The 14,276-nt window shown below is 39.9% G+C and overlaps 1 protein-coding gene across 1 annotated transcript; it reads right to left on the bottom strand.

Moving 5' to 3' along the window:
• Positions 1 to 4,311: 4,311 nt before the first annotated feature.
• ywhag2 (3-monooxygenase/tryptophan 5-monooxygenase activation protein, gamma polypeptide 2) lies at positions 4,312 to 10,400 on the bottom strand. The gene is made up of 2 exons (XM_054602734.1): positions 10,173 to 10,400; positions 4,312 to 7,529 (listed from the first exon to the last, which is right to left on the bottom strand). The coding sequence occupies exons 1-2, from the start codon at positions 10,257 to 10,259 to the stop codon at positions 6,873 to 6,875; spliced, it is 744 nt and encodes a 247-aa protein (XP_054458709.1). The 5' UTR covers positions 10,260 to 10,400; the 3' UTR covers positions 4,312 to 6,872.
• Between the last annotated feature and the right edge of the window lie 3,876 nt (positions 10,401 to 14,276).

Raw genomic sequence — 14,276 nt, 5'->3', positions numbered from 1 at the left:
ACACATTTGTTAATAAGCTCATCTTATTTTGTATTATAACATCCTTGAGTGCTATCGCAAGCACACTAGCATCTTGGTTTGGAGTGTTATCCTGTTTTTGATCTTATTATGGATATGGCGTCTACATGGAAAATGAAAAACCTGGGCATTCATATCATAACATAACACAACAGTATCCAGGTTTTTGATTGTCAGCCTGCAACTGTGTCTTGATTTCTCACCATCTCAGTCATTATGTTCGGTACCAACAAAGAATATTCAAAAACTCGGATAAGGTGATTACATGTCACAGTATCCTAGTTTCTATCAGAGCACTCCAGGGGTCAAAAATGAAACTTTAGTTTAGAAAAAAATCGATGAAATGTTTTAAGCTTTAGGTTTTTATTTGAGAATAGACAATTTTCTACAATAAAGGACATAATCTCCATGAATTCCAGGATATGTAACACATCAGAAAATGATTTTAAATAATAAAACTAGAGCATAATGTGTTATTTTGTCTAAGGGAACGTGGTGTGACTGTGATCATCCTGCAAAGTGAGGCCTTGAAAGAATATGCAGAGTGATATAACTGTCGTGGTGGGTGTGGATTGGTGGGGGGAGACTTAATTTTAGACTCACCTTTTACAAACTTCTGTTCATCACACAAGCCTCTGTAGTTATGAATAATCACCACCAGTATTATTAGCTGGTTTGATCCTCTAAAATGACAGCAGTGTTGTATGTTGCAGCCAGATGGAGACGGTTTATTTGGGAGGATGAATCTCTCCAAAAAATCCTGTGATGACACTTTTTCCACTGTCTATTGTATCCTGCAATTTTTTGGGACAAGTGCTCCCTTAAAATAGTCTCTTAAAACCTTCGTCTGAACATTGTGGCACTTTTTGATAAATAATACAAAGTCTAAATGTTAGCTTGAATAATTAATTTTGCAGCAGTCATGCATAGTAGCTGTCTTTGTGCCTGGAAGAGTCAGCAGCAGCACTGTTTATCCTATCATTACTTTTAACTAAATCAATACTAATAACACAGCGGAATGAACTCTAAGAAAACAGACACTGATTATTTGTGCTGTCTGTGTGATTTGGTGTCATGTCGTGTGTTTGCTCAGCTCGAGGTAAAACTGATGAATCAGACTATCTTAACCGAAGATATGAACTCTCACCAACCATACAGAGGCAGATGGTCTCTACAGTGGAGCTGCTGTCACATTGATGTCTCTGGTCTACTCACTGTCTACTCACAGGCTGCAGGGAGGCCTATATATAGATCTGTCTCTGTTCTCTGCTTCTACATCGGTCCCCTCTTTCTCCACCATCTCTCTTCCCCTCCTCTAATGGGTGGATATTTCTGGAGCTGTACAGCTATTATCTTCTTTGCATCTTGGAGGTGCAGATCACATTGAATCAGATAGTTACCTTTTCAAACTCTGACGTGTCAGTATCTGTGTGGCTGAGGTGTTCCGAAATATAATCTCATGTTTGAAGAATAATGCCTGAATTAAATGTCAATCCAAGGCATTATTTCTAATCAGTTGATTGATCACAAGCTGCAATGTTTCAACTCCAGGCCTCCAGGTTTCATTACTGAGTGAAATTTCAGGCTGTCTTTTGTGTGTGACCAGTCCACGGAGCTGACACTTTTGCCCCAGAGCCCCACAACTAGTCATGACAGCCATGTGGTTTGGTTGATGATTAATGGCTCAACAACGGCTGTGAGAAGCCCCAGCCACAGGAGGTTAAACGCCTTTCAGTGCAAGAATTTGTATACAGCAAGAAATGCTGCATTCAGTGTGAGTTAACAAAGGAAATCAATAGACTGCAACAATAAAGATCAGACCTTGTGATGACCTTTTTGTAAAAATCACTGACTTCATGTCTTTTGAATAAACAACAGCAAACAAGGACTTGAGAAATCAGATAATCTGTTGTTAAAAAGGGAGGATCATTAACACCATTAGTTGACTGAAACTTAAGTCTTAGAGTCTACATCCATGCTAGCAGCTCTGTGAGGCTGTAGTTTGCACAGCGGTGCTTTGAGCTAAATGCTAACGTTGCATGCTACATGCTCACAGTGATGATGTTGACATGCTTATGTTTAGCAGGTATAATCTTTATCATGTTGACCATCTCAGTTTAGCGTGTTAGCATGCTAACTTTTATTAATTAGCGCTAAACACAAGTTATCCAATATCTGCCTCTGCGGGACCACAAATGTCTGAACAACCCTTCAAGGCAATTCATTAAATATATGACATTTCAGTTTAGAACAATGTGCTGGACTGACCGACATTGCCACCCAGCACACCACATGGTTAGCATGTGATGTTGCTGCTCAAAAATGTAAAAAATGACAAAGGAGAAAAGAAGGCTGTTCCAACCCAAGCAAATTTGAATGTCAAAAAATTATCTGCACATTTGATTTAAAAAAGTCCTTATTGGACTGGCAATTTTGACTCCTCATCAGGTCACATAATTGCCTTTTTGTTTTTGTCTGATAAAGTTTTGAGAAGTTTGACATTTTGGGAAATACTCTTATTTTTCGCTCTTGCCGCGTTAGACAAAAAGATTGATATCATTCATATCTGTATATGAAGCTACAGTCAGTAGGCATTAAGCTTAGCTTAGCATAAATATTAGAACGGGAAAACAGCTATCTGTATCTGCATTTGTGCACCTCTAACATGCTATATCTCGGTTTTTTTTAACCCTACAGAAGTTTCAACATTACTTAGATATTGGTCGGGGGCTATCCTCCACCTGACCAAAAAATGGGGATGTGTCGGCCTATTACACAGCTATTTCTCTTCAAACTTGAAAGAGCTCATAAAAACAAAAAAACCCTACCTGTGTAATCTTCAAATACACCTGACTTCCTCAGTTTATTTTTAGACATTTAGGATACAGATTATTTTACATTGTCTGGACCTTTTCATTACGACGTTGCTGAAAGTGGCATCATCGTCGACTGATACTAATAAGGAATTTGACTGATTGATTTAGAAGGCATTTTTACCTTTCCGGGACTCAAATTAGACTCAATGATGTCTTGAAATAATGCTCTGTGTGATGAAGGTGATCAGACACACACTTATTGTGGAAGTAGAAGTGAAGCATGCCTTAACAATTTCCTCTTTTCATATCTGGATATCTGCATCTTAAATTTAATCTGTAGCTCCTGGAGATTCATCACACATCCATCAGTGGGCCCCATTGTGTATTAGGATGTATAATGTGACCAACATTTACCAATAATGCGGACACCAATGTCCCTAAAAGTGTAGCAGTGCATTAAGACAGGCTGGTTGGTGCTGAATCCTAATGCCTCCTATGTGCTTTGAGCTTTCATTTTTTTACAGGATGCAATAGGTGTCTGTGCAGTGCAGCAAGGAGCCGGGCTAATAGCGGGATACTTATTATAGCCCTAGCAACAGAAAGCGGATTGGTGGCTGCGGAGAGGGAGCCTGTCAGTGATTGGCTGGTGGGGAGGACCTTTCAAAGCTGAGAATTTCTTCTCATGAAAGGTTCAGTGCAGCAAGCTGCAGCAAGGGGCTGCAGTCAGAGGGTGGGCGATCCATCAGCTTTCCACTTCAGCTTATCAATCACTGTGACTTCCAGTTTATGTATAATTACATAATATATAATAGACACAGGTTAGGTTTTAATATATATGACTTGCATGTAGATCTAAAAGCATAGAGAATCAGATTATCCTTCCATTGTTTTTTTATGAGATGCAGGATTTTTTTTATTGCAGCGCTCCTCTGCTAAGATCACTAAACCTGCTATTTTTTTCATTCTTTGATTTATCCCCTAATTAAGTTAATGATTATCAAGGTGGCCTTAAAATAACCCCATTTAAGACATACTGTAGTTGTTGAGTGAGCTGGCAGTGTCTCTGCACTGCAGCTAATACAGACTCCATCTAATACGTTCTCCCACAGACACTCAGCACATGGAATGGTGCAGGAATATACACTGTATACACACATATCCATCCAGATATGGATTCACACACACACACACACACACACACACACACACACACACACACACACACACACACACACACACACACACACACACACACACACACACACACACACCTGTTGTGTGAGGCACAAGGGGTTACGTGAGGTCCTATTGACTTCCTTTGTCATTGTTTAGGCTGTAAAACTCAACAGAAATGTATGAAATCTGTTGAATGAAGAAGGAAAATTAATAAGCTATGGTGTTTGTGGTATGACTGTAAATGGCTGCGTCACAGAGAGAAATAAAATATAAAGAATAGTACCGATAAACAAATAACTTTAATGGGCAACAGATGGCAACCAAAAATTCCTCAGAGCATACAGTTTCTATCCCTATCCCCCCCTTGCTAATAACCAGAGGTCAGCTTTTCTTTAATCTAATTCATGTTCTTCTCCTTTTCACATAATTTCTTGTATTTGTATGTTTTCATGTCACAGCAGAAACAAGGATCAACATCCAACAAAATGAAAACACAAAACGGGAAAAATAAACCTAATAAACTTAAAAGTAACACAATGCATGTATTCTTGGCAGTGAATGAAATTCTCCTGACATGTTTTTTTCAAAAATATTCAAATAAAAGAAGGATTCGATTCCATTCTAATATTTATAAGTCGTGTGAGCAGTTGTGCTGATTGGCATCACAATTTCATGCTATTTGTCTTGCGAGCCTTCAAGACCAGCATCTACGTTAAAAATAAATCAAAGCAGCTGTGACATACAGTGTGAGCTCATGGAGGCTGACTCATGAGGGTGACATAATTGGCATACGTGAACGAGGTTGTGTGACCGACCTTAAGGCTTTTGGTTTCTCTCTCAAGCCGTCACATCTGTGATAAGTCCCAAAAAACTGCCATCTATTAGGAAAAATAAAGACCGGTAAACTGCCATCTGTATGAATATATTAATGTAATAATCTATAGTAGTAGCAGCATTATGAATATAAAGCCATTCAGCAGCTTTCTGTTCCCTTGAGCAACTCCCTAGTGTCTTAAGTTTGTTCTGAAGATGTTAATTATCACATTTTCTAATCTATTAAACCAATTCTACTGAATGCCTATGCTTTTCCAGTGACTCTATTTGTGCATTGGTGTTGAATATTCATACCTATGTGCTGTACAGAGAGCAGTACCGTCCAACACATGTCAAAGTGAGGAAAATATTACATCTTGCACACATGCTTGCAGGAACTTAAAATACTGGCATATAAATCCTTTTTTTTTGTAAAGGTTAACTTGCAAATGAGGCATATTAAATAATGATACAGGCACAAAAATAAAGCAAATACTGTACTCAGGGCACAAAACAAAGTGTTCAAACATGTTTTTTTTCTCCTTAAAAGCAACATTTTCGTATGGGTGACGATACAACAATACACTAGACCACCACGGAAATGGTGCATGTATAATTTAGTCATATTCTTTTTTATTATCATAGCTATTATTTCGTTTCTTGTGCAACTGCTACATAATGACTCACATTCAAGATATTTTGTCACTCAGGAACAGCAAAAAGGTATAAAAACAAACAAAAAAATGTATACTGTCAGAAATAAAATATGGTCCATGTTTGTGAATTCATAACAGAAACATTGAGCCTGAAAACTTCACCATCATTAAAACTGGGTAGCATGACAGATAAAAGTACTTAAATACTGTTCAAGGAACAAAATATATCATAATTATACTTCAATGTGACAAACACCAGCTGGTAAGATTAAGTGATCACTGGTGAGTTTTTATCTTCCTTTTTTTTTTCTTTCAGCAACAAATTAAATACACATATTGCATGTCACTATAGCAACGCCCATTACATGTAAATTTTTACGATCACCATTTTGGTATAGCAAATCAAAAAACCATAACAAAATGAAATAAATTAGAGATTAGAAATCAACATCAGACAAAGCTTGTTTTTCTCAATCATATGAATACTTAACACCCACAGTATAAGTTAATAAAGTCAAGCTACTGTATATAAATACATCACCAGCATGCACAATATTGAATAATCGATATTATTGTTGTCATCATCTTACACTGAAGAAACAGTATAGTAGGCAAGTGCATTTAATTAAACAAACACAGAAGTAAACCACAAACTCTGAAGCTGCTTTTATTTGTTTTGTTTTTTTTCTACTTTTTTTCTTTTATATTGTTAAGTCTCTGCCTTTAGTAATCTTCACCTCCAAAAGAATCAATGGTTCCAGTGACATAACAGACCAATCTGAACTTTAAGGGGAATCAATTTTTACTATCAGGTCTTCAATTTCAATCCTGTCTAATTTATTCTTTCAAATGTTGGGGGAATTAATCCAATTAAAACTTTCTCTTTTCTTATTGTTTGTGTGAGTTTAGCGTCAGGCTAAGGGCTTTCAGGGCCCTTTCTCATATATAGACTTACTACTGGAACCAATGCAAACTAGTTTTGTGAGGCATTCCCATTCAAGCATTTTCTCTCTCAAGTGACTCAAATGCATCTCTATCACGCAAAAACCTAACTAAGCAGCTTATCTTGACAGAACAAGATCGGTTCCTATGCCAGTGTGAGGCTGCCATTTCAATCCAACAACAACCACTTCAGGCTGATTGACTGACATATCAGTGGTTTTGGCAAATGTCAAAGAGAAAATCAAGAAGACTGAGGCCCCTTTCAACTGTATATATATTTCTATATATATTTAAACTAAGATTTAACCTCCACTCTCACCTCTCTTTTGATTCTTTTCTTTTAACACATGGAAAAATAAAGAACTGCTGCTGCGGTAGTATCATCGGCAAAAGTGGCTGCCAAAGTCCACCCGCCCTTCATATATATTTTTTTTCGGAGTGTGGTTTCTCTTTAATTGTTGCCCTCCCCTCCCTCGTCATCCTGCTGGTCACTTGTCCACAGTGTCAAGTTGTCTCGGAGCAGCTGCATGATGAGAGTGGAGTCTTTGTAGGAGTCCTCGTTGAGGGTGTCGAGCTCGGCGATGGCGTCGTCGAAGGCGGTCTTGGCCAGATGACAGGCCTGCTCTGGGGCGTTCTGGATCTCGTAGTAAAACACAGAGTAGTTGAGAGCTAAGCCCAGGCGGATGGGGTGGGTGGGCTGCATGTGCTCCTTGCTGATCTCGTGGGCCTCGTTGTAGGCCTTCTCCGAGGACTCCACCACGGTGGCCCTCTTCTCGCCCGTGGCCACCTCGGCCAGGTACCGGTAGTAGTCGCCCTTCATCTTCAGGTAGAACACCTTGCTCTCGTGCTGCGTCTCGCTGCAGTTCTTGATCAGGAAGTTGTCCAGGAGATTGAGCACGTCCTGGCACACGGCCTCCAGCTCCTTCTCAATCTTCTCCCTGTAGGCCCTCACCATCTCAATCTTCTTCTCATTGCCGTCGGCCGAAGTCTTCTGCTCAATGCTGGAGATCACCCTCCAGGAGGAGCGACGGGCCCCGACCACATTCTTGTAGGCCACAGACAAGAGGTTCCTCTCTTCGTTGGACAGGGCCTCATTCAGCTCTGTTACCTGGAAGAGAGAGACAATGGACCATTTAATCACCAGATAAGAGGTCTTGATCAACAACACCAGACGGCATTTACAAAAAAAACAATATTAGGACATATAATCCACAAGCGTTTCTACTAGAGGTAACAATCATATTATGGTTCCAGCTTCTTAAAAGGAGGATTGTCTGCTTTTCTTCTTTTCATAGAATTGTATATTGAATATCTTTTGGTGTTGGAATTTTTGTTGGAAAAAAGAGGCAATTTTAAGATGTCACATTGGGGGGTGCCAATGCCAAACCAATGGATAAATCAAGACAATGATCGACAGATTGTTAGCCGAGTCCTAATTATTAAAAGACGCACTTTTTAGGTGAAAGACTGGACTGACAGTACAGTTCAAAGCACAGAGGGTGAACAATATTTCACTTGTCATGTGCAATTCCAAGTCTCAATGATAATCCATTCATTTAGTGCACCAGTAGCTCCAGCTGCCACGTGGACGGCTACGTTAGTTAGTGAGAAAGAATATTTAAGATAGTCGGCAGCAGTGGGGGGTTGGGAAAGGAAGGGAGGGCTGGAGATGGCTAAAATGTTCCCACGAGCACTCCGGGGCAGCTGCACTGTAAGCGAAAACCATCACTGCACAGGCGGTTCACGTGTCCCAGTGACCTTCTCTCTGACTCAAACTGACCTTTTTACCTGTCTCAACCACCACGCTGTGACATCACTCTGAGAACGGCTGTTAATTTTAGATTTTGACGGATCAGTTGGATAGTTGGGTAGTTGTCAAAAGAGCCTATGTTGCTATAAAAAGGGCACCTTACTCAGGATTATTTGATTGTAAAGCAACCTTGCATTGGCTTCTGTCAGATCAGTAATTGCACAGGGACTGAAATATAAAGAAATAGGTTCCTTAGGCTTCACAAAAGCTGGGTTTTTTTCTGAAAAGCTCCTCCTTGACGTGGTAGCATGTCTAATTTTTCAGATTTAACATTTTCTGCTCAGGCAGTGGAGCACAAAGATGGCGCAGGATCACAGACATCTCTGTTTTTTAACGCCCAAAAAAAGACCAAAAAGTCACCATGTCAGCTTCACGAATGTGTATATATTATGTTTTTTTCCTAGTCGCCGATGATAGTGGTTTAAATATGTATTGGTTTTGCAAGTTTGGTCATACAAGTCATGATATTGTAAAATGTCACTTGTGAGTTATTTCCTTACATTTTTTAGCCCAAACAATTAACCAATTAAACGAGAAAATAATCGTTAACTGCAGCCCTAGCATTACGATAATGGCAAGGGATTCCCTTTGATTAGAGAGTGAGAGTACACACCCCTGCAAAAAAAGGCCTGGTTTGGACCGCACTGACATGGCAGATTGTTTAAAGGGAAAGGAATCCCTCCCTGCACACACACCTCATCCCACCTCCTGCAACCAGAAACCCCCGATGACAAATAATCCACAGGGGCTCACTCCATCCCTCCTGTGGAAACATCGGACGAAATGTTCCTCCTTTGAAGCACGTATGGCGACTTAAATCTGTATGTGAGCTCATGCAGGCTCCTGGCTAAGAATCCCAGGGTGCTATTGGTTCCAGTATGAGCTGCTGTGACACAGCAATTTTTTTTAACCCATGGAGATTTCAGTTCCATGAATTTCTTTTAGGGGGCAGAGTTGAAAAAGCAGACAAAAGGCTATGTACTCAACGTCGGCCATTAAGAGCTGAGAAAGATCCTGTTAGGCGGGTCGTTCTCTAAGCATCAAATATTACTTTTCTTAAGGGTCATTAACCAAAATGACTCCTAATGTTGCTTAGTATCAGAAGGAATCTGACAAAGAAAAAGAATGTGCACATGTATGGAGAATAAAGCGAGGAGAAAACAAAGCCCACAATCCTGATCATATTGACTCACTGCAATATGACAAAGAATATTCTAGAGAGATTCTGCTGCCTCCTACGTTTGTTCAGAGGAAGGAGCAGTTTCAGGGCTCTTTTTTTTATAACGCAATCATGCTCAAAACATCCCTCTATTGGATACTAGCATGGAAATTGAGCAGATTTTGATCATGCATATAATTTTGATTAATGTGACAAAGAGAGGAGGAAGAAGAGGAGGAGGAGGAGGAGGAGGAGGAGGAGGAGGCAGCAGCAGTTGATAGGCTTTTTTCCGAGCAACCTCACATGGCTCCCAGCAGCAGAAGCTTTTATAAATGAGGCATTATGGAGGGAGGGGATGTAGGGTGGTAAAAGGGGGGAAAGGCAGCTAATGCAATAGAGCAGAGTCATTATATGATTATTAACTGAGAGATGAAGCTCAGGCCTGTGTGCATTTCATTGTGATATCCCTTCAGTGAAAGGCACGGCCAACAGAAAGGCACCGCCCAAAGAGCAGACGATTTGGACTCGACTCAGGAAAAAAAAAAAAAAAAAAAAAAAAAAAAAGAGCCGCTGAGCTGTCGATGAATTGACGACAAGGCACTAGAAATACTAAATATGAGTTTTCTCTTAATTGTAGCGCAGAAACATCAAGACAGCAGTGCAACCCCCAGATTTACAGCCAACAAGATTGCAGGACGCGCCTTTACGCACAGAGAGCAAAACATTATTCATACAAGTCATAATTATTTATGTATTTTTTTTAGTTTTTTTTATGGACTTACCGATTTCATAGCAGCTGCCATATCATCATATCTCTCAGCCTGTTCAGCCAGCCTGGCTTTCTGCACCAGCTGCTCGCGATCAACCATTTTTCAAATGATATGTAGTTGCTTAGTCGAGCTGCTCTACTTGAGTTTTTGGGGGATGAAATTATTGATATTTGAAATCGCAATGCAGTGAAATCCTACGCAAACCTAACGCTGCAGCTGTTCCCTGCTGTCTGTCTGTTCTCCGTGCAGACGGGACACCCTCTCCTCTTCTCTCTCTCTCTCCCTCCCTCACCCCTCCCCACACGCTCTCCCTCGGCTGCGTCATCACTCAGAAAGGTGGGTGTCTGTGCCAATGATGTAACACTCCGTACTTGGGAACCAGAGGCGTATAGGGATGGATGGACGGGAGCAGCTGGGCCAAAGGCCTTGTGGGAAATGAAGTCCTGTGTGGCTGCATGCTGGAGCCAAAAGGCCTTGTAGGAACTGACTGATTATGGTGGAGGAAAGGGTGTGACTCAGCGTCTCACTGTGGGGGCTTCAGGGCGGATTCTGAACCAAAAATGATTTTTTTGTTAGCTCCTGGGCCCATGTCATGGAAAATCAGCAAGTCCTATACAGAGGTGGCTCACATTGTTTTACAATGTAAAGCCCACATATTCAATAGGCAGACTCTGGTTTGAATCTGGTCCGAATATACTATTTAATCTGAACAAGAAAACCAACAAAACCAAACCAGCATCATATCAAATTAGCAAAATAATAATAATAAAATCTGCATTTTAGCCTACAATATAAAAAAAAATTAATAATTAAAAAATACTTTCAAATATTTTAAGTAAATAATGCACATTGCCTAGCACCTTTTGAACATAAGTTTAAGGACTTAGTTACACAATGGCAGCTCCAATGAATTTTGCTATTTTCTTTCTTAATTTGTTGCCTTTTTTTCGTCATTACTGGAGCTCATATGGCATATAACTTCAGAGAAGGAAGCACTTTTTATTGTTACAATGCCAGTCACGTTATCTGCCCAGATAATTGGTTTGTTGCTGCTGTTCACATTCCGCCTGATACAAATGTAATAAATGCACTACTGTTTTTGTTTGACATGTTTGTCTTGCCGTACAATAATGGACTAGGCTACAGCTGCATGTCATTGACAATAAATGATCCTAGAACCTTGAATTCTTGAACCTTGAAGGGTGTCACATATCACTTGCTTAATCAGACTGATCGTTCTAAAGAGCGGACCCTCGGCTTTCTGGTTCAATTCCTAACCAAGTCATTAGCATTGTCTTCTCCCATCTGGATTGTAGCCCCTGGACAGTAAGAGGACAATGTTCTTAGAGATATAATGAAAATCAACCTGAAACAGTAAAAGTGATGTCCTTCCCCATCCCCAGTAGAAACTACACCCTCTGGAAAACACTACACCAGGAGTTACCCACTAAGGTTTTTATTGTGGGTGCTTGTAACACGACCCCAGGCATGCACAGACGGCTGAGTTCCTCACAGTCCCGATGAGTGAGCCTCAGCAACCCTCAGACCAGCGGGGTCAGACGCCTTGTGGTCCACGACTGGTCGTAAAAAGAGAATTGGTCTCAAGCAAACAGGCAGACAAACAAAGTTTTATTAGGAGCCCTGCTGCCTCGTGGGCTCACCACCATGGTGATGGGTAGAGGTCCTACTGGTGAGCCTGGGGTACTTTTTAGGTTTTTAGGAACTATTGGATTATCAGAGGAGACATTAGAAGGATGGATGGTTATTTGTGCATTTCTTTGTATTGTCTTAAATTCTTTATGGTCCTATATATGATATAAGGAGGATTTTTGATTGCCCCTCAATCGCTTCCACATGACGACGGCTGAGCTCGCAGCTAACGGTGCTAGCAGCGTTAAGAGTGCAAAGCACAGCAATAGTGCTGACAGAGCTTACAGTGTTTACCTGAGGGGGAACCAGTGCTAGCTAACGGGAATGGGGCCCGCTCTCACGCACAAACATGCACAATCATGCATTTAATTCAGGCGCGGCCGGCCCGGCTATGTCATCACAGCAAAGGGAAGCTCGGTTACAACACATACAGTGGGAGAATGACCTCATTTTCTGCTTGTGTAGATATTACTCCACTATATCTTTATATAGCAAATAGTTGTTTGCCTACCTCTGTCCCTCTGCTTGTTTCCAGTTTGCCTCTCTGCTGTCATAAGTTCTAATAATGTTGAAAAATGCTAAAACAAATCTTTAAAAAAGGAATTTCTCTTCATGGTTTGGCTACAAATTTGAACATGATTGTATTTTGTAAGTTGCTAATTTTTTTTGAAGCAAGAATCATTCATGTCATGTTTCATGTCTAGATCTGTGTGATTTTAGTGCTCAGCAAAGACTTTATGTACTGCTTAACAAATTTAATCAGAACTTGATTCTAACATAAAAACATACAGGTTAACAAATTCAGTTACCATTAATCATTATGTTTAGAGAAATGTGAAATTAGATCAATTAGGTTCATGATTTTTGTTTAGACAGAACTTTTAGACTGAGAAAAGTCCTTCCCGGTTTGATACGAAAGTGATTCCTCGAATTCTTTAAGGTAGAAAATGCTTTTGGTGTGAATTTAAGGACTCTATGATTATAAATTATAATAAAACAGAATGCCACACATCTTCTGACATGTTAAATTCCACACCCTGTATAGACCTGGTCCCATGTTCTCAGACTTTACATTTCAATGTATTTTTTTTTAACCATGACATCATGGCTCACTAGGCCTCCCTGAACTGTAATCTGAGATCGCAGTACTTCCTGTCCTCAAGGCCAAACACTAGGGAGTGATGCAAAGAGCAAACTGCCGGTGAGGTTGAATTTATGCAGCCTTTTTATAATAACCATCATATCCCAAAATCAATTTCACTCACTCCAATATGTCACAATTTTTAGCTTATTTCACCCAGGTTTATGTGTGGAGTCTTCCCCAAAGCATCAATATGAGCTACTTAAAGCAGATGGAGAAACATGTGTTCACAGCACCCTCTTCTGGTCAAAGGTATCTGAGGCTGAGACATTATGTTCTGCGTTGTAAGGCATTTGAAAGTCGGTTTTGTTGTTGTTGTGAAAACGTTTATGAAACCTGTAAGAATGAAACTGTTCCCAGGCAGTTTATTAACAAATACTGACCCAGTACACCCAGTTAGCGGCACAGGACAAATTAAGACAATTGAAATTAAATTTGATTTACTCCTATAGGGCGAATTGTATGAAGCAGCTGTCCACCCACATGAACAGGTACGAACACAATAGATAGGAGAAAGAGGGAAGAAAAACTAACAGTAATGGGAGCCAGAATTGGTACTAAATATATTGATAAATTAATAAATAATTATAAAATATATTTTCAACAATACAAAAAGCAACGAGGCTGCAAAAAAAACATTAAAGCATTTAGCAAATGAGACAGACGACTGACTGCCTTTAATGGAAACTGACACAATAAATCTAATTAAAATCCAAACTAGACACACACAATGTAAAGGAAATGTTCATCTCACATTTTAAAAATAATATACTTAAAACATGAGCCTGTATGTTGAGCTTGTTAGTGCTTGGTCTGGGAGACCCCAAATGAAACTGACAGTGAATAAAGAGTATGAATACCAATGCTGCTTATAGGTAATGATACATTTCCATCATGAGTTGAAAAACATGTTCAATAAAAATGTGAAGGCTGAGGGGTATGTGTAATTTGACTCTAATATGAATGAATGAAACCACCCCTTAGATTTTTTGGAGGGGGTGTCCTTACCAAAACATGGTCACAATAAACCCACAGCCTTTACTGCATTCAGACGTGTCCACCCACTACTTCCTAAACCTTCAGTTTCTCTGCAGGAAGAGATTATCACCTGCTGACCTGACCACAGGTCAAGAGAGGAAGTGCTGACTTTCAGTGACGTGTGAAACTGGGTCAAGTTGTAAGAGGAGGAACATATTGCCTCTTCAGATCAAACCATGGCTTGATGTTTCAATAATATGAATACTGTACTGATCTAACTGTTCTACCACAGAAAGAATATACATTTTTTTGTATTGTAATGTGTGGTTTCACATTTAAAGCTTTTT

Source organism: Anoplopoma fimbria, chromosome 1, assembly GCF_027596085.1.
Source record: "Anoplopoma fimbria isolate UVic2021 breed Golden Eagle Sablefish chromosome 1, Afim_UVic_2022, whole genome shotgun sequence".
NCBI lineage: Eukaryota > Metazoa > Chordata > Actinopteri > Perciformes > Anoplopomatidae > Anoplopoma > Anoplopoma fimbria.
This window is presented reverse-complemented; position numbering and strand designations above follow the sequence as displayed.

Bases quoted from the DNA above. Each gene is read 5' to 3' on its own strand.
- ywhag2 (XM_054602734.1), bottom strand. From the start codon at position 10,259: ATGGTTGATCGCGAGCAGCTGGTGCAGAAAGCCAGGCTGGCTGAACAG. The intron at 7,530-10,172 runs GTAAGTCCATAA...TCTCTCTTCCAG, and splicing joins TGGCAGCTGCTATGAAATCG to GTAACAGAGCTGAATGAGGC.